This window comes from Thamnophis sirtalis, unplaced genomic scaffold (genome assembly GCF_051295495.1).
Source record: "Thamnophis sirtalis isolate CommonGarterSnake01/CBP01778 unplaced genomic scaffold, rThaSir2_p1.2 scaffold_3, whole genome shotgun sequence".
Taxonomy (NCBI): domain Eukaryota; kingdom Metazoa; phylum Chordata; class Lepidosauria; order Squamata; family Natricidae; genus Thamnophis; species Thamnophis sirtalis.
The window spans coordinates 10,411,259-10,436,252 of record NW_028261383.1 but is presented as its reverse complement, the minus strand read 5'-3'; the positions used below and the strand labels follow the sequence as shown (position 1 = coordinate 10,436,252).

At 43.1% G+C, this 24,994-nt stretch overlaps 2 protein-coding genes across 4 annotated transcripts; both read right to left on the bottom strand.

Annotated features, from left to right (window-relative positions):
- Positions 1 to 1,347: 1,347 nt before the first annotated feature.
- On the bottom strand, positions 1,348 to 23,908 carry LOC106553148 (uncharacterized). 3 transcript variants are annotated; one of them, XM_087708344.1, is made up of 4 exons: positions 23,791 to 23,908; positions 22,252 to 22,334; positions 20,890 to 21,016; positions 1,348 to 3,840 (listed from the first exon to the last, which is right to left on the bottom strand). In XM_087708344.1, the coding sequence occupies exons 1-4, from the start codon at positions 23,888 to 23,890 to the stop codon at positions 1,805 to 1,807; spliced, it is 2,346 nt and encodes a 781-aa protein (XP_087564470.1). In that variant the 5' UTR covers positions 23,891 to 23,908; the 3' UTR covers positions 1,348 to 1,804. The 3 variants fall into 3 exon arrangements, with proteins under 3 accessions (XP_087564470.1, XP_087564472.1, XP_087564471.1); XM_087708346.1 differs by lacking the exons at positions 20,890 to 21,016; positions 22,252 to 22,334; positions 23,791 to 23,908 and adding exons at positions 6,042 to 6,168; positions 9,534 to 9,616; positions 14,065 to 14,219; XM_087708345.1 differs by lacking the exons at positions 20,890 to 21,016; positions 22,252 to 22,334; positions 23,791 to 23,908 and adding exons at positions 6,042 to 6,168; positions 9,534 to 9,616; positions 13,742 to 13,853.
- On the bottom strand, positions 18,456 to 20,129 carry LOC106549520 (uncharacterized). The gene has a single exon (XM_087708353.1). It carries the CDS (start codon positions 20,123 to 20,125, stop codon positions 18,581 to 18,583), a length of 1,545 nt encoding a protein of 514 aa, XP_087564479.1. The 5' UTR covers positions 20,126 to 20,129; the 3' UTR covers positions 18,456 to 18,580.
- Positions 23,909 to 24,994: the final 1,086 nt, after the last annotated feature.

Genomic DNA, 24,994 nt, shown 5'->3' with positions numbered 1-24,994 from the left:
GCTCCAAGCCTAATGGAACATGCTCGAAGTTTGCAGAGAGAGAAGGTTCCTGGCGTATTTCCTATTTGTTCCTCAAGAATTTCTTTTGCCATCTGGTTGAAAGAAGGAAGGAGATCCTTCTGGACTCAAAGGGACTTTTAGTTTTCCTTACCTTTCCTGCTCCAGCTGCGTTGCCAGACGTACTCGTGCCTCAAACTTAACACACTGAGGTGGAGCTTGTAAGCAAAAGCTTTATTCTGCAGAAAAAGTGACGCACAAAGATCTCTCAAAGCCTGTTTATCCCACCAACGCCTACAGTGGGTTTTACAGAGCATTTCCCACAGTTTACAAGTCAGAGTCAGAAGGTATTTCCTCAACTCCCTTTACAGTAATTCCTGCCTGTTTTACACTAACATTTTAGCCATAGTATACATAATACAAACATGACACGGAGGCTCAGTGGCTAAAACGCTGAGCTTGTCAATCAGAAAGGTTGGCAGTTCAAATCCCTAGCGCAGCGTAATGCAGTGAGCTCCGGTTACTTGTCTCAACCTAGCAGTTCGAAAGCATGTAAAAATGCAAGTAGAAAATAGGAACCACCTTTGGTGGGAAGGTAACAATGTTCCGTGTGCCTTCGCTGTGTAATCATGCTAGCCATATAACCACGGAGACATCTTCGGACAGTGCTGGTTCTTCGGCTTTGAAACGGAGATGAACACCGCCCTCTAGAGTCGTTAACGACTAATACATCTGTGTGAGGGGAACCTTTACATTTATATTTACCGTACATAATACAAAGCCCAGCCAAGTTATTTAAAGCTATCCTAACATGTACAGAGTAACCTCAACACTTTCATAAATGTTGCTTCAGCAGTACTTTTCCGTGATACTTCCTATTTTTCTAATAGCATACTTCTTCTTTTTAGAGGTGTACAGGTGAAAATCTTTCCTATTTGTATCTTTTGTCTTGTTCCTTAGTATATTTGGGGTTCTGGTTTAGCAAGCTGAAGCATTTCCACCTTTATTCTAAGTTTAACCTGTTAATTGAATCTCCAAGGATCCTTCTATTTAGACCAGAAATGGTGAACCTTGGGCCTTTTATACTTATAGGCTTCAACTTCCAGAATTCCTGAGCCAGCATATCTGAGATGTGTAAGCTAAGCCTTTAGCTACAGTACAAGTTAGGGCATTAACAGAAAACAAACACAATCAATATCGTATCTCAGACTAGAAATCAGTTGAACCCAACCAATTTTAGACGGTGCAGACACAACACCAACCATCCAGTGTTTATTTTTGACAAAAAAAACCTTGAGTCTTGTATTGGTTCAATGGTTCATTCTTTTCTCCCAGTGAAGTGCTCTGAAGATCCTTTTTCTCTTTGTTCTGGCGCAGGGGTGGCTTGCTGCCGGTGTTACTGCTGGTTTGCAACCTGCGTGCAACCTGCGTGCCATGTTCAATGTAAATTGTTCTGCGCGCATACACCAAACAGTTTACAGTAAACTACGCACACACAGTCACTAAAATCCAAAATGGCAGCAGCCAAGCAGCAGTGAGGAAACTGGTTCAGGCAGGCCTCGGTCGCTGCCGGTTCTGTGACCCAGGCCTGAATTCCACTACCTGTTCGGCTGAACCGGGCCGAACCAGCAGTAACCTCTCTTCTGGCGTGACTTAAATATATAAGGCAACACTTATTTTTAATGGGTCGAAAAGCTTCTGTTGCTTTGGAAGCCCTTCCCATTTGCCAAGTATTTCTACAGATTCTCCTGTGGACACTTCTGTGGGGATGAAGCAAATTTTGAAAATCAATACGAACCAATTAGTGTCATCTTTTCCTGCTATGCATTTTCTTATGCCGATTAAAGTCACCCCCAGTTCTGAATTTTTTTCCACACTCCGCACACTCAAATGGCTTCTCCCCTGTGTGGATTCTATTATGGAGTCTAAAACTGCTGCCAGCTCGGAAACTCTTTCCACACTCAATGCATTTAAACGGCTTCTCTCCCGTGTGGAGCCTATTGTGGTAAGTAAGATGGCCACTCACACTAAAACATTTTCCACACTCCAGGCATTTATAGGGTTTCTGCCCTGAGTGAATCCTTTTATGGTTTCTGAGTGAATTATCGCTTGTAAAGCTTTTTCCGCACTCATTACATGTGTATGGTTTCTCCCCAGTGTGGATCCTCTTGTGGATATGAAGATAACTACTTTTTCTAAAACTCTTGCCACACTCCATGCACTTAAAGGGTTTCTCCCCTGTATGAATCCTTTTATGGATCGTCAGTATTCGAGAATCACTGAAGCATTTTCCACACTCTTGGCACTGATATGGCTTCTCCCCAGTGTGGGTTCTACTATGTACGATACAGTCAGTTTTTGTATTGTAGCACTTTCCACATGTGCGGCATTCATATGGTTTCTCCCCGGAGTGGAGCCTTTTGTGGGAAGTGAGGGACCACGAACGGGTGAAACATTTGTCACATTCAGTGCATTTATAAGGCTTTTCCCCCATGTGGATCCTTTTGTGCATGTTAAGGTTACTTGTTTGACTGAAGTGCTTCCCACACTCAAAGCACTGATATGGTTTCTCTCCACTGTGGATTCTCCTATGTAACGTTAAATGGTAGGAATTACCAAAGCTCTTTCCACACTCCAGGCATTTATAAGGTTTCTCCCCTGTGTGGGTCTGTTCGTGGGCATGAAAGCCACCAGAACTGGCAAAGCACTTTCCACATTGCAAGCACTGAAAGGGCTTCTCCCCTGTGTGGATTCTGTGATGTGCAGTAAGACGTGCCGAGCAATAGAAGGTCTTTCCACACTCCATGCATTGAAATGGTTTTTCTCCCGTGTGCATCCTCTCATGTAATTTAAAATGACCTTTTTGATAGAAGCTCTTTTCACAGTGCAGGCATTTATAAGGTTTTTCCCCTTTATGCATCCTATTATGTAAGTTTAGAGTATCACGTCTGTTGAAGCTTTTCCCACACTCCAAACATTTATAGGGTTTCTCTCCCGTGTGGATCCTGTTATGTAAATTAAAATTGCCTTTTTGTGCAAAGCTCTTTCCGCACACAGTGCAATGATACGGCTTTCCCCCTGTATGGATCCTTCTATGGTAAGTGAGGGCACTTGCAAAGCGGAAGCTCTTCCCACATTCCAGGCATTTACATGAATTATTCCCAGTGGGACTTTTTTTCTGGGAATTCAGTTCCTTGCTCTGAATAAACCTTGTTCTCCCCTCCCTGCATTGATGCAACTTCTCCTCTCTGTGGATGCTTTGGTGGGATGTTAGGGAGTTGCTGTTTCTGAAGGTCTTTCCACAGGTGATGCAATGATGCTGCTTCCTCTCTTTGTGGACTCTCTTACATGAACTCAGATGACGTTTCTGCCTGAAGGTCCTTCCACAATCCAGACATTTGTGTGGATCCTCTGCTTTGTGAATCTTTTTATGCAATGCAAGAGAGTGGCTTGTACTGAAGCTTTCTGCACACTCCATACATTTGTACATTTCTCTTCCTTCTTGTATTCTTTCATGTAAAGGAGGCGGAAGGGTACTTCCGGAGTGTTGCCTGCTTTCATCTTGTTTTTCTCCAGCAGGGCTTTGGCAACAGTCACATAATTCACATCCATCTCGGAGTGTTTTCCCACACCTTGAACACACTTCTTTTTCTTGGCAATCATCTGTTTCCAATAAGACATTGGTATCTGCACATGGGAAACCAGAGCAATTCTCCAGCTCAACCGTTAACTGTTTTTCTTCACAACTTTGCTTTCCATCCATCTTTTCTGCAACTTCCTTTTTCTCTTTTGGCCAAGGTGCTGCTGCCTCTTGGCCACAATCCTCCATCTCCCATCCGTCACCTGCTTGTAATAGAAAAAAAAAGTTAAGAAAAACCTAGGCACGAAAGGGATCAAACCCCATTGCTTTATTTGAACAGTATTAATATTCTTCCAAACTCCCATTTGTTCCAAACAGGGTATTAGCCAAGGTGGTGCAGTGGTTAAATGCAGCACTGCAGGCTACTGCTAGATCAGCAATTCAGCGGTTCAAATCTCACCGGCTCAGGGTTGACTCAGCCTTCCATCCTTCCGAGGTGGGTAAAATGAGGACCCAGATTGTTGGGGGCAATATGCTGACTCTCTGTAAACCGCTTAGAGAGGGCTGAAAGCCCTATGAAGCGGTATATAAGTCTACTGCTATTGCTATTGCTATTGCTATTAAAGTGATAAAAGATTTGGCTTTTGGGTCTCTCTTGTTCTCAATGGTACAGAATAAAAACCTGAAGATTTTGGATAAGATCATTGAACCTTTTTTGGGAGGAGGAACCATCTATTCAATTGCTTCATATTTAGTTTCATGACAGCAGATGGGACCCTTAAAAGTGGCCTATATTCATTCATTTGTTCCTACCTTCGTTAATTTATTGGTCTCTCATCTTGCCCTAGGGAAACCCTGGAGGGTTTGTGATATTAAAGGGATAAAAACTACATAAAATCTATACAAAATAAAATATTATAAAAATACAAATACTCAATCCTAACTAAAAGATAATAGACTTGATGATGGAAAGCGTAGTGGTTTAATTTTAATCTGGTGAAAATTTTGAGGGACCTGGACCTGGAACTGAGCTTCAGCTTCATATCCATAAAGAGGTTTTCCCTTGAAAAAAAATGGTTGTCACTCTGGTGTGTATCCCACAGTGTGTGTGTTTTTTTTCCTTGAAGACATTTTGACTCTCATCCAAGAAGCTTCTTCAGTTCTGACTGAATGGTGGAGGATGGAAGGATTGATATTCCTTGCAGTCAACTGGCCATTAGCACTGTGTTCTGAACTAGGCTTCCTGAGAAAGCATAAATCACAATCTTATCCCAAAAACCCTCTTTTATTATATGGCTGTGAATTATGGTCATTCACAGCTCGTAATGATTCACAAACAGCCTGTGAAGAGTCTGACAGATGTCTGCTCAAGTTGCCATAGTCTTTCAGGGTAATGTTGATAAGCACTCACCTTTATCTCCCTTGAAACACTGCCAGGGACCTAATTGCCAATTAGTTTTGCACGGCCAAATGTAGCACAGAGTCAAACAGAGCTTCTCAGAGCTTGAACCAACCAGATGAACTACCGTATTTTTGGGAGTATAAGACACACCTTTTTCCCTCAAAAAAGAGGGTGAAAATCTGGGTGCGTCTTATACACTGAATACAGCATTTTTGGCCTCCTGAAACCCCACCCCCTTTGCAAAAATGGCCATGCATAGCCTTTAGGAAGCTTCCAGAGTGCTCCTGGGGCCTGGGGAGGAAACAAATGAGTGAAAATGGGCCATGTTTTGCTCATTTTTGCCTCCCCCGCCCACAGGAGGACTCTATAAGCCTCCTAAAGGCTATGGATGCCTCTTTTTTTTACACAAAATGAGCCGATTTTCATGAAAGATGGGCCGTTTTTTGCTTGTTTTTTGCCCCCCCCCCACCAGCCCCCAGGAGCAGACTAAGTAGGAGTAGAAACTTAGATAAGGACACTCTTTTCTACTGCATATAATGAATATATGAGCATTTTATCTGAGAAACAGATCAGGTGCTCACAACCATCACCATTTCAGTCCAGAGAAAGGAGAATCTGTCAGGGAATTGTGCAGCAGGTATCCAAAGAGGTCAGAGATGCTGACACAAGCTTCTAGTTTTACATAAATTAATATATTTTACATCAATATTTATTGTAAACAAGAAAGTCAGGTTAACAGGAGCATCATGAGGTAAACCAACACCACAGGATCATCATGAGGTAAAATTAGTACACACAGAGGAATAAAGGTGGGACACTCCCCACTTTACACTCACATTAACCAATCACAGCAGAGATAGCCTCATGTAGCAGACAGCTCTCTCCAACCAATCAACTATAGTACAACTCCACTGTTCCAGCTACTAAATTTCAATATCTTTTGCTATTTTCAATAGTGGTGTGTTAATTGTATTATGTCAGATTAATGGAGTTGGAGGAGACCTTGTAGGTCATCTAGTCCAACCCTGTGCCCGAGCAGGAGAGCCTAACAGAATCCCTTACCTAAGGAAGCCATGTTCCTCTTGATTTCCAGCATGACCTCTTGGTATAAGGCTTTTTGCTCAGAATCCAGCAGGGCCCACTCCTCCATGGAGAAAAACACAGCTACATCCTCAAATGAAACTAAATTCTGACACAGAGAGAGGAAAAAAAACACAACATATTCCATCAATATTCCTGAGCCAAGGTGGCGCAGTGGTTAAATGCAGCACTGCAGGCTGACTGCTAGATCAGCAGTTCAGCGGTTCAAATCTCACCGGCTCAGGGTTGACTCAGCCTTCCATCCTTCCAAGGTGGGTAAAATGAGGACCCGGATTGTTGTTGGGGGCAATATGCTGACTCTGTAAACCGCTTAGAGAGGCCTGAAAGGCCTATGAAGCGGTATATAAGTCTACTGTTATTGCTATTATTATTATTGCTAACAATGAACACTTCAATGAACTACTTGAAAGTCCTCTTTTTGATGACCATATTCCACCTGCAGAGTTTCCAGGCAGGGCAAATTTGAATCGTTTCTGGAGAACCTTTCCAAAAACATAAAGTGCAAAGAGCCTTTGGCTCAGTGGTGGGTTCCGGCTCTCGTCACAACCAGTATGCTGTGCACAGGGCCAGGCGTCCTAATCAGGCACACGCATATGCACTCCATCGCCCTGTGACACCCAGCTGCTTGGCAGAGGTTACGCAGGGGCCGCACACTGTGTGTGCGCAATTGGTCCATTGTTACAAAAACAGGTAAGGAACATGGGTGGGCAGGTAGGACAAATGAGCCACAGTGCCAGTACAGTGTCTGTTGCTCCTGGCTACCACCAGTATGGTCATACTGGGCCGTACCACCCAGAACCCACCACTGCTCTGGCTAGATAATTCATCCAGATTCATCCAGGTAATGTGTTATTGGTTTGGCCGATTCCACAACCCCATATTCCTTTGCTTTTTGCTGATGAGCTAGAGCTTGAATGTGTTGGGCCAATCCAACTTTGAGTTAATTTTACCCAATGCAACGAGCCAATGAATCGTGCCAAGTCAAGGAAAGTGGGGTTCAACATTTCATTTCTGTGTAAAAGTAAACCTTGGGTTTTACTTTTGACTTTGGGGTTTCATGTGAAGTATTAATAGTGCTTTATAAAGCCTTATTAAGGCCACACCTGGAGTACTACATGCAGTTTTGGTCCCCATATTACAAAAAAATGTGGAGATTTTGGAAAAAGGGCAGAGATGAGAAACTAAGATAATTAAAAGCCTGGAGAGTAAAACATGAAGAACGGTTGCAGGAATTGGGTATGGCCAGTCTAGAGAAAAGAAGGACTAGGGGTGACATGATAGCCGTGTTTCAATATTTGAAGGTTGCAACAATAGGGGGAATAATCAACCTTTTCTCCAAAGCACCGGAAGGCAGCAAAAAGAAACAATGAATAGAAGCTGATCAAGGAGAGTGTTGTGGAAAATGACGAGACATAAGCCAGCACTTCAGAGAAGGAGAGGTTTATTTGCGCAGGTTCAAAGCAAAGGATAAACGGCCTGAACCCCGAGGAGGTTTCAGGGACTTCCTTATATATGGGTGATGACGTGCTCATCCCGTCTAACCATATTTGGTTACATTCAAGGGTCTCATATTTTGGGGAACTAACAATATATGTCTAATAAACAAGTTGGCGGATAAGCAGACGGATACCATATGTGCACTTTAGATAAGCCAAAATAGATATCCTACTTCAGCATATTTTGGGTGTAGACATCCTTTATGCTGACACAATATCCCATGTCTCATTACAACACTTCATAAAAGCAAAAGTCTTAGGTCTCACCCAGTCCTCCTAAGGATTTAGCGTACAGGTAGTCCTTGACTTCCAACAGTTCGTTTGAAATTACAACAGCACTTAAAAAACCTGACTTATGACTATTGTTCATACTTACAACCGTTGCAGCATCCCCACATATACGAGATTAAAATTTGGACGCTTGGCAATTGACTATGACGGTTGCAATGATCTGAGACCCTCCAAATCCTCTTTTATGATCCCTAAAAGTCATTTTCCATAACGACTGTGATGATTTAACAGATTAACAAAGTTGGAAGGGACCTTATAGGTCATCTAGTCCAACCCACTAGCAACTGTGGCAAGAAAGGACATAAAATGCCCCCTCCCCAATCCTACTGTGTTTAAAGGACGTGTGAAAGGTATACAACATCAACACCAGAGGTGGGTTGTGCTGGTTCGGCCGAACAGGGAGTGACACCCATGCCTGACATGCCCCTGAACCGGTTCCCTCACAGCCGCTGATGTCACCACCATGTTGGATTTTAGTGAGAGCGCATGCGCAGTACACTGCAAATTGTTCTGCGAATGCGTGCAGAACAGTTTACATTGAATAGCGCACACGTGCACGGGTTGCGAACTAGTAGTAAAACCGGCAGCAACCCACCCTGGATCAACACCAAGGAACTGCAGAGCCCCATTATATTCTTCTCACATGGTCATTGCCTTCTTTCCACAACAACCACCTAATGGTGACCTGAGGCTTTTGCACACAACTGTACATGGCAGAATTGGCTGATCTTTCGTTACTTTTTCCCATTTTATTGAAGGTCTGCGCAGTTTAAACTAACATCCCATAATCAGCCTGGGGAACTGTGCACTGAATCAGCTGAGCTCTCTGGGTGTGCTTTTTAACCCGATAATGTAACAAAATAACAGAATATAACAGAATGACAGAGTTGGAAGGGACCTTGGAGGTCTTCTAGCCCAGCCCCCTGCTCAAGCAGGAGACCTTATATACCATTCCAGACAAATGACCAGTCAGTCTCTTCTTAAAAGCCTCCAGTGATGGAGCAGCTAAAACCATGATGGTGAACCTATGGCCCACAGAGTCCTCTCTGCAGGCACGCAAGCCTTCACCTCAGCTGAGCTCCACCATGCATGGGTGCAGACTTCCTGCCGGCCAACTAATTTTCAAGTCTCTGTTGCGCATGTCCAGGGGGTGTGGCGCATGCACGGGAGGGCGGGAGGGTCACATGGGTGGGGGACAGGCATGCAAGGGGGTCACGTGTGCATGCACAGGGGGACGTGGAGCAGAAAGGGATTGTGCATGTATGCACAGGGGGCGAGGTGCACGTGAGGGGGTTGTGCACCCATTGAATTATGAGTGTGCACGCTTTTGGAACACAGCGACAAAAAGGTTAGCCATCACTGACCTAAAACATCTGAAGGCAAGCCATTCTACTGGTTAATTGTTCTCACAATTTACAAATTCACAAAAAAATTTCCTTAGCTCTAGGTAGATTCTCTCCTTGGTTAGTTTCTATCCATTCTTCTTTCTCTTGCCCTCTGTTATTGATGGCTTCTCCAATAGATCAGACTGGCACTTTAAGGGAGTCTGTAGAGATTCTCAGTCATCCAGGTCATGGTTGTCCCAAAGGTGCTTTTTCAAGAAAGTCCAGTTGCCTCCTGAAAAAGCACCTTTGGGACACTTTAAAGAAGGGGAGAATCCTCCTACCTTAGTTGGAAGTTTAACCGCTGTAAGTCCTCCATTAAAAAGAACTGAGGTTCCGGGAGATGAAGACAAAGCCATCAGAGTGTCTAGGAGTGAGGGGGGAAAAACAGCAAAGGAATAATTTACTATCATACATCCTAAGGATATATTGGTGAAGCTACAGTGCAGAAGGGCAATTCTACATATATTTAAACTAACTAGGGAATCAGTTTATTTAAGTACCAGTACTTTGCAGCCACAGCAACAATACATAGAAGCTGCTAACACTGGGTGAGAGGAAAACTGAAAGGTGTGGAAGGACCAGGGATTGGATTCAGAGGCAGATGATCTCAGCCATGAATTTACACATTAAAGTACCACAGAGCTTGACTCTGGATGCCTCAAGCAAATCCCATCCTACATCCCAGGAAGTTGTGCTGAGTAGTCAGGAGTACCAGGTCTGCCCTGGCACAAACAAAGAGCCAAAGTCCAATTTTCTCTGAGTCATACATATACAGGTAGTCTTCAGATTACAGCCATTCATTTAGTGACTGTTCAAAGTTACCAAGCACTGGGAAAAAATGACATGATTGTTTTTCACACTTACGACCATTGGCAGTATTCCCATGGTCACATGATCAAAATCTGGCAACAATTGGCTCATATTTATGACGGTTGCAGTGCCCTGGAGTCATAGGATCACATTTTGTAACCTTCTGCGAGAAGCTTGCAAAACGGGGACCTGAATCTACTTACTACTGATGATGTCCCTAATCCAGTTCCCTGGGTTGCTGTTATCTCAGGGAATTTGGAGAAGGTCCAGCATTAATATGAAATTACCTGCCAAACTTCAGGAATATTAAAACCTGCTTTAACACATTGTATCATAGCTCATAATCAAGAAATGGCTGTATTTATGAAGGTTTTGGGGATTGCAGACCCAGCACAAAAATCAGCATTGATTAACATATGAAAAGTCAGTGGTTGGATTGTGTGTGATGGACTTGTGTCCCCCCCACACAAACACACAGTATGTGGAAATTACACTGTGTATGTTGGAAATGTGCTTTGGAAGCAGGATAGCTGCTTAGCTGGCAAGATGGTGGTGGGCTAAAATCCTGGGAAAAACATAAGTTGGTCACATATACAAAAATAGTTAATGTTGTGACGTTTAGGCTGAAGGAATGAGCAACTGCCCTGTTGCTTATGGCAAGATGGCAGAATCCTGAAAACCTTTGTGACTTAGAATAGAATAGAATAGAATAGCAGAGTTGGAAGGGACCTTGGAGGTCTTCTAGTCCAACCCCCTGCCTAGACAGGAAACCCTATACCATTTCAGACAAATGTTTATCCAACATTTTGTTAAAAACTTCCAGTGTTGGAGCACTCACAACCTCTGGAGGCAAGTTGTTCCACTGATTAATTGTTCTAACTGTCAGGAAATTTCTCCTCAGTTCTAAGTTGTTTCTCTCCTTGATTAGTTTCTACGCATTGCTTCTTGTTCTACCTTCAAGTGCTTTGAAAATAGTTTGAGTCCCTCTTCTTTGTGGCAATTCCTGAGATATTGGAACACTGCTATCATGTCTCCCCTAGTTCTTCTTTTCATTAAACTAGACATACTCAGTTCCTGCAACCGTTCTTCATATGTTTTAGTCTCCAGTTCCCCTAATCCTCTTTGTTGCTCTTCTCTGTACTCTTTCTAGAGTCGCCACATCTTTTTTACATTGTGGCAACCAAAACTGTTGGTTGCCACAATGTAAAATACCAAAGCAGCATTCCAGGTGTGGCCTTACCAAGGCCTTGTAAAGTGGCATTAACACTTTACGTGATCTTGATTCCATACCTCTGCTTATGCAACCTAGAACTGTGTTGGCTTTTTTTGGCAGCTGCTGCACACTGCTGGCTCATATTTAAATGATTGTCCACTAGGATTCCAGGATCCCTCTCACAGTTATTATAATTGAGCAAGGTGGCACATATACTGTACCTGTGCATTTTGTTTCTCTTGCCTAAATGTAGAACCTTACTTTATATACTTACTTTATATACAGTACTTAAGGAATATAAGGCAAGAGTGAAGAATGGGAGTTGTTCAGTCTCAAGCATCCCCTTGACTGCTTGTCTGATTGACCCTCATTGCAATATGATTCGTGTAAGAGCTTTAGGTTTATTATGCTCTAAATTCTAATAAACCTCGGAATCCAAGAGTGAGGCTTTTTGTGGTGTGCTGTCTATCCAATTGTTATTAAGTGCAGCTCTGCTCATAATCAGGTTTTTCCCCTGACACTGAACCACCATGTTACTAACTGAACAACTGCCAAGGTTGTCTTAACAACTGGGGCAAGAAAGGTCATAAAAGCGGGCAAAATTCACTCAGCAACTGTCTCACTAAGCAACAGAAATGTTGGGCTCGACTGTGGTTGTAAATCAAGGAATACTTGTATTCAGATTTGGACAAAGCCTGGGAAAGAGCCTGTATATTTTTTTCAGCACGCTTCTATATTTTACCTAGTCACCCAAGCAGGAAACACAGCTGGTTGTTTGACAGTATATGACACAGTAAGGAAAATACCAAGGTAGCCATGCCTACATCATGTTGCAATGTATTTTTAGCAAGCCTGGTGTGGTTTCCATATCACCCTTTCCCACACGTGTCCTTTATTTCAGTTATTTCAGAATCCAGAATAACAGAGGTCTTCAAACCTCCATACCACAGGTGTCAAACTCCCCATGTCACATGACCTTTCACATTTTTCCCCTTCATAGAGCTACTTTGGGCGTGGCCTACGTGTGACACATCTGGCCCATTGGCTGCCAGTTTGACACACCTGCTATACCATTTCAGAAAAATGCTTGTCCAATCTCTTCTTAAAAACCTCCAGTGTTGGAGCAGACACAACTTCTGGAGGCAAGTCCTTCCTCTGTTTCATTGTTCTCACTGTCAGGAAATTACTCCTCAGTTCTAAGTTGCTTTTCTCCTTGATTAGTTTCCATCCATTGCTTTTTATCCTGCCTTCAGGGGCTTTGGAGAATAGGTTGACCTTCTCTTCCTTGTGGCAACCCCTCAACTAATGGAATATTGCTATCCTGTCATCCCTAGTCCTTCTTTTCATTCAACTAGTGTGAGGGGAAACTAATCATAATGTAGGCCTTTGCTTCTTGATAGATGCCTATGTACCTGATATTTCTTTGGCAAGGTTTATTATATTCAATTTTAATCTATATGATCTCTTTAAAATCATGGTATTCAATACTATTGTGTCTATTAAAAAGTTGTAACCTGCATGTTGAAATAGTATGTCTCAATGCTGTTGGTAGGTGAGTTTGCAGGGTGAGTCGAGCTGAGATCGAGGGAAAAGAGGAACTATCCGGTTGTAATGTATGTAAAAATAACAATGTTGTGACATTGTGGTTAAAGGAAGAGAAAACTGCCACAGTTGCTGTGACAAACATGGCAGAATTTTGAGTCTTGTGCTTTGTTGTATATAGTGGCACGTTGGACAGTGAGTCGGGGCCAACCAGCCTCAAACTGTCCCTTTTGACTGATTGACCTCTCCTCGTTACAATGTGATTTTTCTGTAAGTACTTGCTGTTTGATATAATTTGAAATTTAATAAAACACATAGGATCCTTAATAAATTATTATTCTTAATACAGGACCCTAAGTGAGATGCCTTATGGTATGTTGTCTGTTCAATTTCTTACTAGTGCAGCTATGTTCCTTATCAGGTGTTTTCTGACACTAGACACACCCAATTCCAACAACCATTCTTTCTATGTTTTAGCCTCTATTCCCTTAATCATCTTTTGTTGCTCTTCTCTGCAGTCTTGATCATCAGAATCCTGACCCACATAATGGTCACCCTCCTCATCAGATACTCAGAAGAGAAAGAAAGAGTAGTTTCGCAGGTGGGATTTGCCCTTTGGAATAGCAATGTTTCTCAACCATAAGCAGCTTTAAAATGCATGGACTTCAACTCCCAGAATTCCCCAGCCAGCTATCTTAAGCTTAAGATAGCTGGCTGGGGAATTCTGGGAGTTGAAGTCCACATAACTTAAAAGTTGCCAAGGTTGAGACACGCTGGCCTATAGGAAAAGGGTGATACCTGTTGAAATGCACACAAGACTTAAAAAAAACCAGTTAAATTAAACAATGAAAAGGAATTCAGGAATGAAATTAACTCCAGCAGAGTCAAACCTGAGGATTAAAGGACATCAGAAGGAGCCTTTACCTGATGCTCCCTCCGGAGGTGGCTCGTCCAGAGCAACTCCCCGAAACAACAGGTCCTGGGAGGGATCGCCCCCTTTCCCTCCAGCCGAGTTAGCATCCATTAAACCCCAAGCCTTCTGGGTCTGAAACAGCACCAGAGGGGAAAAAAGGAAGTTACGGGAAACGATCGGGAAGGGCCGGCAGAATAAGCTCCCCAAGGAAAAGGTGGGGACTGCAGGAGCGATCTTAGAAACGCCCCAAGGAGCTGCATTGAAGGCTCACCTGTCCAAGCATTTCCCCAGGTGGGAAGAAGGGAAGAAGGAAAGAAGGGAGGGAGCTTCTTACCTGGCGCTCAAAAGGAAAGAGGCGGCTCTGTTCCTCGCTTGGACTTCGCTTCCCAAGAGATGCGCGCAGGAAAAGATCCGCGATCTGCTTTCCACGCAGCCCCGCCGGCCACGCTGCCTTCCTTCCCGGCCACGCACGTGGATTCCCCTTCTCGACCCCAGTCGGGACGTTGCAGAGCCCAAGCAGGAAACGCTTACGGTTCCTCTTCTCCGCGTGCAGCTCCTCCCATTCTCCAAAAGGCCGAGGGCACTGCCCACTCGGGACTTCCCTTGCCTGCCCCCTGCCTTCTGCCACGGGGGGGGGGAGAGATCTGTCCCGCGTGGGACGGTCTGCCGGGCTCCCTGCCAGGGCTGCTTCTCCCGAGGCAGTCAGTGAAACGGGAGCGAGGGAGGGGACGAAGCCCAGGGACGGGAGAAGGGAAGGGGATGCGGAGCAACCGTTAGAAGGGAACTACAGAATAGCAGAGCTGGGAGGGACCTTGGAGGTCTTCTAGTCCAACCCCCTGCCCAGGTTGAAAACCCTGTACCATTTCAGACAAATGGTTGTCCAATTTCTTCTTCAAAACTTCCAGTGTTGGAGCATTTACAACTTTTGGAGGTAAATTCTTCCACTGATTAATTGTCCTGTCAGGAAATTTCTCTGTAATGTTTCTATAAGGAAAAGGAGTCTGTCAACTTACAACGTATTTTCATAAAATGATTAACAATCGTGATTGTTCCTTAATAACAAATAATCCATTGCTGCGTCAGAAGCAGTCCTCGACTTCCAACCGTTTGTTTAGTTCGAAGTTACAAACGGCAGTGAAAAAAAATGATTTAGAATTGTTGTTCACACTTAAGGACAGTTGCAGCATCCCCATGGTCACGTGATCAAAATTAACAACCCCTTGACAACTGACTCATATTTATGACGGTTGCAGTGTCTCCAGGTCATGTGATCATCTTTTGTGACCTTCGAACAGATTTGCTTAGCAATTGTTACCAACTTAACAACTGTGGCGATTCAAGCAACAGCCACGGCAAGAACTATGCTAAAATGGCACAACAGTCACTTACCAAAAGTCACACTTAGCAACAGAAATTTTGGACAGAATGATGGTCATATGTCGAGGACTACTTGTATTTGAAGTGTCAAGGGACATGTCTGAGAGCAATACAACTTTGAGATGTATTAGACAACCGCAATTCAATCCAAAAAAATCCACAAAAGTCACTTACCAAAAGTGACTTTTGCCTCCAGAAGCTGTGAATTCTCCAAGACTAGAAGTCTTTAAGATGTTGGATAGCCATTTGTCTGAAGTGGTACAGCGTTTCCTGCCTAAGCAGAGGGTTGGACTAGAGGACCTCCAAGGTCCCTTCCAATCTTATTCTAATATCACCAATAAATGCAGAACCATTTATTTCTCCATAAGAGCATCCAATTAATCATTCTATCTTGAAGCAGAAGAAAACTTCTGAGCTAGGAAATATTTATTTAACTATTTAAAAGGCCGGAGCTAAAAAAATATTTAACTATTTAAAAGGTCTGAGCGGCGAAATTTTTAATCCCTCCATTTAAAAGTACCTATATGAAATTCAGAAGAAAAACTACTTCTATACTGTACAGATAGTACTTCACTTACATTTCATTTAGCGCCCATTTGAAGTTACAACAGCCATTTTTTTAAAAGTGAGTTATGGCCCTTTTTCACACTTACGACTGTTCAAGCATCCCCATGGGCATGTGATCAAAATCTTGGGAACTGACTCGCATTTATGACCACTGCAGTGTCCCGGGGTCAATTGCGATCTTCTGACAAGTGATCAATGGAAAAAAACTAGATTCACTTAACAACTGTGGTAAGGTCCCAAAATGGAGCAAACTGCACTTAACATGTCTAACAACAAAAATGTTCGGCTCTATTGTTATAAGTCAAGGACTACCTGTACAAATTATTTCTCCTATAGTAAAACAGCTCCAAGACTAACAGAGCATGCTTGAAGTCTGCAGAGAGAAGGTTCCTGGCATATTCCCCATTTCCTCCTCAAGAATTTCTCTTGCCATCTGGTTGAAAGAAGGAAGGAGATACTTCTGGACTCAAAGGGACTTTTGGTTTTCCTTACCTTTCCTGCTCCTTACAAGATGTGCCTGTGCCTCCAATTGAACACAATGAGGTGGAGACTGTAAGCAACAACTTTATTGTGTAGAAAATGTAATACAAGGAAATCTCTCCCAAAGCCTTTGTATCGGAATTTTGGGAGTTGAAGTCCACAAGTTAAAAAAGGACCAAGGTTCCCCACCCCTGAAGAGACTCTGGCCTTCCAATTGTTGGACGCCAAACTGTGCATCTGGCCTTGTTCTCTGGGAAACCTGAGCCTTCTCCAAGGAATCTCAGGCCTCTTTGACATCTTTCCCCTTTTGAGATTTTAACTTATGGACTTCAACTCCCAAAATTCCCCAGTCAGTATGGTAACATCTGTGCCAGAGGAATTCTGGGAGTTGAAGTCCACAAGTCTTAAACTACATTTGGAGACCCTAGTGTAGGCCCTGACCGATGTGGATGTTAAGAAATTCCTTCCCTATGTTTTCCAAGATGGGTTTCAAAAAATTGCCAATTGTCAGATAGACTGAAACAACACATTTCCTTAAATTCTTAACATTCATGTTTCTGCTTTAATAACAAAGAATCAATTGCTGCTTTACAATTAGTCCTAAACTTAAAATCGTTTCTTCGGTTTAAAAAAATGATTTATGACATTTTTCTCACGACTGTTGCAATGTCATATGATCAAAATTGTAGTCATAAGTCAAGGGCCACCTGTATTTTCTAAAGCTTGATTCCCTGAAATGTCCAATGTATTGACCGAAAGCATCCAAAATATATAAGCTAAGCCTTTAACTACTGTATAGGTTAAGGCATTAATGGAAGAAAAAAACCACAATCAATATCATATCTCAGACAAGAAATCACTTAAACACAACCAAATTTAGATGGTGCAGACCAGAGGTGGTATTCAGCAGGTTCTGACCAGTTCTGGAGAAATATATTGATAATGAAATCGCGGAAATTTTCAGTAGTTTGGAAAACAGGTAATTGCGACCGCTGACTGGCCCCATCCCATCTATTCTCTGCCTCCCGAGACGCAGCTGATCGGGAGGGATAGGGATTTGGTAGTAACCTTCCCCTGGAGTGAGGAGGGAATGGGGATTTTGCAGTAACCTTCCCCTGCCACGCCCACAGAACTGGTAGTAAAAAAAATTGAATCCCACCACTGGTGCACACACAGCACCATCCCTCCAGTTATTACTTTTGACAACACCCTCAAGTCTCGTATTGGTTCAATATTTCATTCTCTTCCGTCACTTTCTCCCAGTGAAGTGTTCACTGAGGATCCTATTTCTCTTTGTTCTGGCGTGACTTTCTCCACATGGGTGTAGTAGATCCACTGCTTGATTCCTTCCAACATTAGAGAAATATGTTTTTGTTACTTTGTTTTTCCTTGAAGACATTTCGCTTCATATTCAAGAAGCTTCTTCAGTTCAGTACAGAAGAAACTTCTTGGATAAGAAGGGAAATCTCTGCAAGGAAAATAAAAGTCCAGTTGCCTTTTGATAAACACCTTTGGACAACCTCAACCTGGATACTGACAATCTCCATAGACATCTGGGTATGTTACCTTTGCTATTTGCATTGATAAAAGTTGATCACTTGTATGTTATTACACTGAGAGAATATCCACTGGAGACACATGCCTTGTATGCCCAGTCACACTTGGCCAATGAGAGAATTCCCTTCCATTCCTATTTCTATATTCTATGCTATTTCTATTCTATTCTTATTCTTTCTAATCATATTTACTCTAGGCTAGCACAAAGATCTAATATCCAAAAGTTAATTCCTATTTTTACAAGGCAACTCTTCTTTTTAATGGATCAAGACTTTTCTGCTGCTTTGGAATCTCTTCCCATATTCCATGCATTTCCACAGATTCTTCTAGGACACTTCTGTGGGCATGAAGCTAATTTTGAGAATCAACACAAACCAATTAGCGTTGTCTTTTCCTGCTGTGCATCTTATGGCATCTTATGGCAACTAAAGTCATTCCAGGTTCTGGATTTCTTTCTACACTCCACACACTGATATGGCTCCTCTGGTGCAAATTCTTTTATGAACCGTAAGATTCCTGCCATCTCTGAAACTGAAATGCAACTTTCGATGCATTTAAATGGCTTCTCTCTTGTGTGGATCCTCATGTGGAAGGTAAGCTTGCCACTGTCTCTGTAACATTTTCCACACTCCAGGCATTTATAGGGCTTCTCCCATGAGCAAAGTCTTCTATGGATCCTTAGTGAATGATTTCCACTAAAGTTTTTTCCGCACTCATGACATATATATGGTTCTCCCCCCCCCCCCCCCGGTGTGGATTCTCTTGTGGATACAACGGTAACTATTTTTTCTAAAACTCATCCCACATTCCGTGCACCTATAGGGTTTCTCCCCTGTGTGATCCTTTTATAGCTCGTTAGTTCTCCAGAATCACATAAGAGCTTTCCACTCTCCTGTCACTGGTTTGTCCACAGTGTGAGTTCTGCTATGTAATATATAGCTATATTTTCCATTGAAGCTCTTTCCACAAATGTGGCATTCATATGGTTTCTCCCCAGTGTGGAGCCTTTTGTGAAGAGAGAGAGTCCCCAGTCGAGTGAAGCATTTGCCACACTCAGTGCACTTATAAGGCTTTTCACCTGTGTGGATCCTTTTATGGACAGTAAGATTCTGTTGATTATTGAAGCACTTCCCACACTCGGTGCATTGATACGGTTTCTCTCCACTGTGGATTCTCCTATGGGAACTTAAGTTGCTGGAATCACCAAAGCTCTTTCCACACTCCAGACATTTGTATGGTTTCTCCCCTGTGTGGGTCCGTTCGTGGGCATGCAAGCTATCAGAACGGGCAAAATACTTTCCACATTGCAGGCATTGAAAGGGCTTCTCCCCAGTATGCGTCCTCCTATGTGATAAATAGCAATATTTTCCATTGAAGATCTTTCCACATGTGCGGCATTCATATGATTTCTCCCCAGTGTGGAGTCTTTTGTGACGAGAGAGATTCCCCAGTCGAGTGAAGGATTTGCCACACTCGGTGCACTTATAAGGCTTTTCACCTGTGTGGATCCTTTTATGGACAGTAAGATTCTGTTCATTAGTGAAGCGCTTCCAACACTCGGTGCATTGATACAGTTTCTCTCCACTGTGGATTCTTCTATGGAAACTTAAGTGGCTGGAATCACCGGAGCTCTTTCCATACTCCATGTATGCTTTCTCCCCTGTGTGGGTCCGTTCGTGGGCATGCAAGCTATCAGAACGGGAAAAACACATCCCACACTGCAGACATTGAAAGGGCTTCTCCCCTGTGTGGATTCTGTGATGAGCATTAAGGTTTGCTGAGAAACGGAAGCTCTTTCCACACTCGGTGCATTGAAATGGTTTTTCTCCTGTGTGGATCCTCTCATGTGACTTAAGATGACCTTTTTGACTGAAGCTCTTTCCACAGTGCAGGCATTTATAAGGTTTCTCCCCTTTATGCATCCTCTTATGTGAATTGAGATGACTTTTCTGCCTGAAGGTCCTTCCACAATCCAGACATTTGTGTGGATCCTCTGCTTTGTGAATCTTTTTATGTAATACAAGAGAGCAGTTTGTACTGAAACTTTCTGCACACTCTGTACATTTGAACATTTCCCCTCCTTCTTGTATTATTTCATGTAAAGGAGGAGGAAGGGTCCTTCTGGAGAACTCTTGCCTGCTTTCATCTTGTTTCTCTCCAGAAAGGCTTTCACAACAGTCACATAATCCAGATTCATCTTGGAGTGTTTTCCCACACCTTGGACAAACTTCTTTTTCTTGGCAATCATCTGCGTCCAATAAGACATTGGTATCTGCATATGGAAAACCAGAGCAATTCTCCAGCTCAACCGTTAACTGTTTTTTCTCAGAACTTTGCTTTCCATAAAACTTTTCTACAAATTCCCTTTTCTCTTTTGGCAAAGGTGCTGCTGCCTCTTGACCAGAATCCTCCATCTCCCATGCGTCGCCTGCTTGCAACAGAAAAAGAAAAGTTAATACAAACTTAGGTGCAAAAGGGATCAAGCATCACTGCTGTATTTGAACATTATCAATATTTTTCCAAACTCCCATTTGTTCAAAGAAGGATGCTATTCTTGTTATTAATGTGGGAAACAAAGTTGTATTGTTTTTACAGAATTGAAAGAAGACATGTTTGCCTGTGAACAAAATACATTGCATGTTTCTAATCTCATGAGCTAGGCTGAAGCTTGAGAATTGTATGTAGGAGCTAGGATCAGAGGCCTCTGCTATGCTAGAAACCAGCCTTAACCAGAACTTACCGATATGATAGTTACTCTAGAGACAATCCATAGGAACTAGAACCACAAAAGGAAATTTGTAAATAAGGGCAGGGGGAGATAGAATTAGAGTAGTGGGGGATGTAATCAGGGATAGAGATAATGTATTCACTTTAAACACTTTGGATAGGTTGTGACATCATTATTACAAAGCCAATGAAGAAGAGGTGGGAGGTAAATTTGTAATAGTACTAGAGAATATAAGGCAAAAGTATTGATGATTTAGGGTATGTCCATTGTACCTGAGTGTCTGTGTGGTCTACCCTCTTTGCAAAGTGAAGAATACAATTACCAGTGTTTTCTCTTGGAGGTTTTGGCTGCTCATTGCTTATTTCCAAATGAGACAACGAATCCCACATTAAGTTGATCTAAGATTTGACCTTTGGTATTAAATGTAAATACCTTAAGAGAATCCCTTACCTAAGGAGGCCATGTTCCTCTTGATTTCCAGCATGACCTCTTGGTATAAGGCTTTTTGCTTAGAATCCAGCAGGGCCCACTCCTCCACGGAGAAAAACACAGCTACATCCTCAAATGATACCAAATTCTGACACAGGGAGAGGACAAAAATACAACATATTCCATGATCATTCCTAACAATGAACACATCAATGAATTAATTACATGTGAGTCTTTTTAATGAGCAAACTGCAGAGTTTCCAAGTTGGGCAAAGGAGCCTGTTAGGATATTGAATTTATTAGCTGGAACAGTAAAGTCTACAATAGGCCCCAACACAATTGCAATTGATTAGTTAGAGAGTGCTGACTCATGCATGATGTAATCTAACCTACGATTGGTTGCTGTTAAGTATAAAGGGGGCGTTTTTCTTTTTTCCTTCAGTGTGTTCTGTAGGATGTGTTAATCTCATGATGTTCCTGACTATCTTATGTTCTTATTTCTCTGGATGATGACAAAGGCTGCTGTAAATTTGTTGGTTAAATATATTTATATTTATATAAAAGTCTACAAATCTGTCAGTATCGTCAACTTCATCTAGACAGCTACTGGCAATTTCTTAACAGAACACCTTCTCTGGAGAACTTTTCCTAAAATAAAATGCCTCTGGCTAGAGATTCATCTAGTTAATGTTTTATTGGTTTGGCTAATTCCACAGGATCAGCAATCCCATATTCCTTTGTTGTCCATTGATGGGCTTGACCTTGGATATGTTGGCCAAATCCAACACTGGGTTAATTTTACCCACTGCAGTGAGAGGATGAATCATGCCGAATGAAGGAAAGTGGGGTTCAATATTTAATTTCTGTGCAAAAGTATTCTTGGACTTTACTTTTCATCTTGGGCTTAGTATTAGTATCATTTTATAAAACCTTAGTAAGGCCACACCAGGAATACTGCATTCAGTTTTGGTCACCAATACAAAAAAAATATTAAGATTTTAGAAAAAGTGCAGAGAAGAACAACTAAGATAATTCAAGTCCTGAGGAAGACATGACAGCTGTGTTTCAATATTTTAGGGGCAGCCACAAAGCACCAAAAGGCAGGACAGGAAACAATCGATGGAAACTAATCATGGAGAAAAGCATCCTGGAATGAAGGAGAAATTTCCTGAAAGTGAGATCAATTAACTAATGGAACAGTTTGCCTTCAGAAGTTGTTGGCAGGAGGTTTTTAAGGAGAGACGGACCCCCACATGTCTGAAATGTTGTAGGGTCTCCTGCTGGAAACAGCGGGATGGATTAGATGATCTCCAAGATCCCCTCCAGTTTTGTTATTCTGTTATTGGGAGATTGGCACATCTGGGGATGGGAGAATCTTAGTACCTGCATTGGATGTTCAACCACTGTTAATCCTCCATTACAAAGACCTGAGGTTCCTGGAGATGAAGACAAGGCCATGGGAATGTCTAGGAGTGGAAAAAAACCCAGCAAAAGAATAATTTGTTAGCAAACATCCTAAATATCTTCTTGAACATACAGTGCAGAAGGCTAATTTTAGCCCATTTCTAGGCTAACTAGGGAACCCCTTTATGTGAGTCCCTTGCAGCCACAGCAACAAATACATAGAAGCTCACCCTGGGTGAGGGGAAAACGGAAAGGTGAGGAAGAACCAAGAATTGGATTCAGAGGCAGCTCTCTCAGCCATGAATGTATGCAATAAAGCGTGACCCATCAAAAGCGCGGACGGCAAAAGCGCGATCGACAAAATCGCGCCTTTGACGTCATCACAGCGCGACGAAAAAGATCGAAAAATTCAAATAAAAATTAATAAAAATTAAATTAAAGCAAGCCGATTCACATAAAGGTAAGGGTTAGGATTAGGGTTAGGATTAGGGTTAGGTTAAGGGTTAGCGTTAGGTTTTTCGTTACTTTAACGGTTAGGTTTAGGGTTAGGTTTAGGGTTAGGTTAAGAGTTAGGTTTAGGGTTAGGGTTAGGGTTAGGTTTGGGGGGCTTAGGGCAAGGTTTTCGCTTTATTTTTACATTTTTCAAACTTTTTCGTCGCGCTGTGATGATGTCACAGCGCGCTTTTGTCGAGCGCGATTTTGTCCTACGCGCTTTTGTGGTGGAACCGCAATAAAGAACCACAGAGGTGGACTCTGGATGCCTCAAGCAGACCCCCTCCCATATACAGGGAGTTATGCTGAGTTGTTAATCAGGAATAAAAGGCCTGGCCTGGCACCAACAAAGAGACTCAGTCCTATTCACTTTCAAATTCTCTATCACCTTTCCCAGATATGGGATATAGGTCTTTATTTCAGCCATTTCAAGGTAAGAATCCTGATCACCAGAATCCTGACTAAGATGCTCCTTCACTGGAGGCTGTTAAGAAGAGACTGGATAGCCAATTGTCTCAAAGGGTATAAAATACTCCTCCTCAAGCAGGGGGTTGGACTAGAAGACCTCCAAGCTCCCTTCCAACTCTTTTATTCTACGTTTCTATAATGTTCACCTTCCTTTATAAGATAATCAGGGAAGAGGACAGAAACACTTTTTCACAGCCTACTGTAAAAATGAAAGACTATAGCCCTTTAATGGCAGTTGGGTTTCAACTCCCAGAACACTTCATACACCTGGCTGATGGATTCTGGGAGTTGAAGTCCACCAGTCGTAAAAGTGCTCCACTTCCCCACCCCTGGCCTAGAACGAGGTTTCTCAATCTTGGGAGCTGTAAAATATGTGGACTTCAACACACATGGAAAATTATGGGAGTTGAAATCCACATATCCCACAGGAAAAGTGCGATACCTTTTTTAAATGCAGACAATACTTTAAAAACGCACTTAAATTGAACAATGAAAGCGAATTCAGGGATGAAAGAAACGAGGGCAAAGAGATTAAAGGGCATCAGAAGGAGCCTTTACCCGATGCTCTCTCCGGAGGAGGCTCGTCCAGAGCAACTCCCCGAAACAACAGCACCTGGGAGGGATCGCCCCCTTTTCTGCCCGCCGGTTTCCCAGCCATTGAACTCCAAGCCTCCCGGATCTGAAACAGAGCAGAGAAAGGAAGTGACGGGAAACGATCAGGAAGGGCCAGGAAAATTTTTATAATAATCTCCCCAAGGAGAATGTCAGTGTTTGCGGGAGCGAGTTTAGCAGCGCCCCCAAGAAGCTGCATTGAGCTTTTCCCAGGAAGAATGGAAGGAGCTTTTTACCTGAAGCTCGGTAGGAAAAAGGCGCCTCTCTTCCTCGCCCGCCCCCAAGAGTTGCGCGCAGGAAAAGATACGCGATCGCCGCCGGCCACGCACGGGGAATCCCCTCCCCGGAACGACCCCGGGAAGGAGTTTGCACAGCCCAAGCTGGAAACGCTCGTAGCTCTTCCCCTGTCCCGCCCAGCTCCTCCCACTCGCTAAAGCGCAGAGAACGCCTCCCACTCGGGAGTCCTCTGCTTGCCCCCTTCCTTCTGCCACGGGGGAATCGTTCCCGCGTGGGGTAGGCAGCAAGTCCAGGGTTGCTTCGCCCCAGGCAGTCAGAGAAGCAAGGGAGAGAGGGAGGGAACGACGCCCAGGGATGGGAGAAGGGAAAGGGATGCGGAGCAGCTAAGTTAGGTGGAAATCACCCTTTTGGGGGGGGGGAAACTGGAGTAGCCAGATAAAGGAGGCTGCCTTATTCACTGATCCTAACAGGGCAGTCCTCAACTGACAACGTATCTCCTACAATGACCAACATTCATGATTGTGCCATAACAAATCATCAATGGCTGCCTTACAAGTAGTCCTCGACTTAACGACCATTCAATTAATGACCCTTCAAAGCTGCAGTGGCCCTGGAAAAAGTGACTTATGTCCATTGCTCACACTAAAGGGGTGGGGAATTTTTGGTGGGTGGGGGTGTTATTTGGGGATTGTCGTGTGGTTTCTGGGTGTTAATGTGAATTTCGTTGTATGGGTATACTGTGTATATACGTACAATGACAATGTAAATAAATAAATAAACACCATTGCAGAATCCCCATGGTCGTGCAATCCGAATTCAGCCGCTTGACAACTGACTCATATTTATGACGGTTGCCGTGTCTCAGGGTCATGTGAAGCTTTGGACAAGCAAAATCAATGGGGAGGGCAGATAT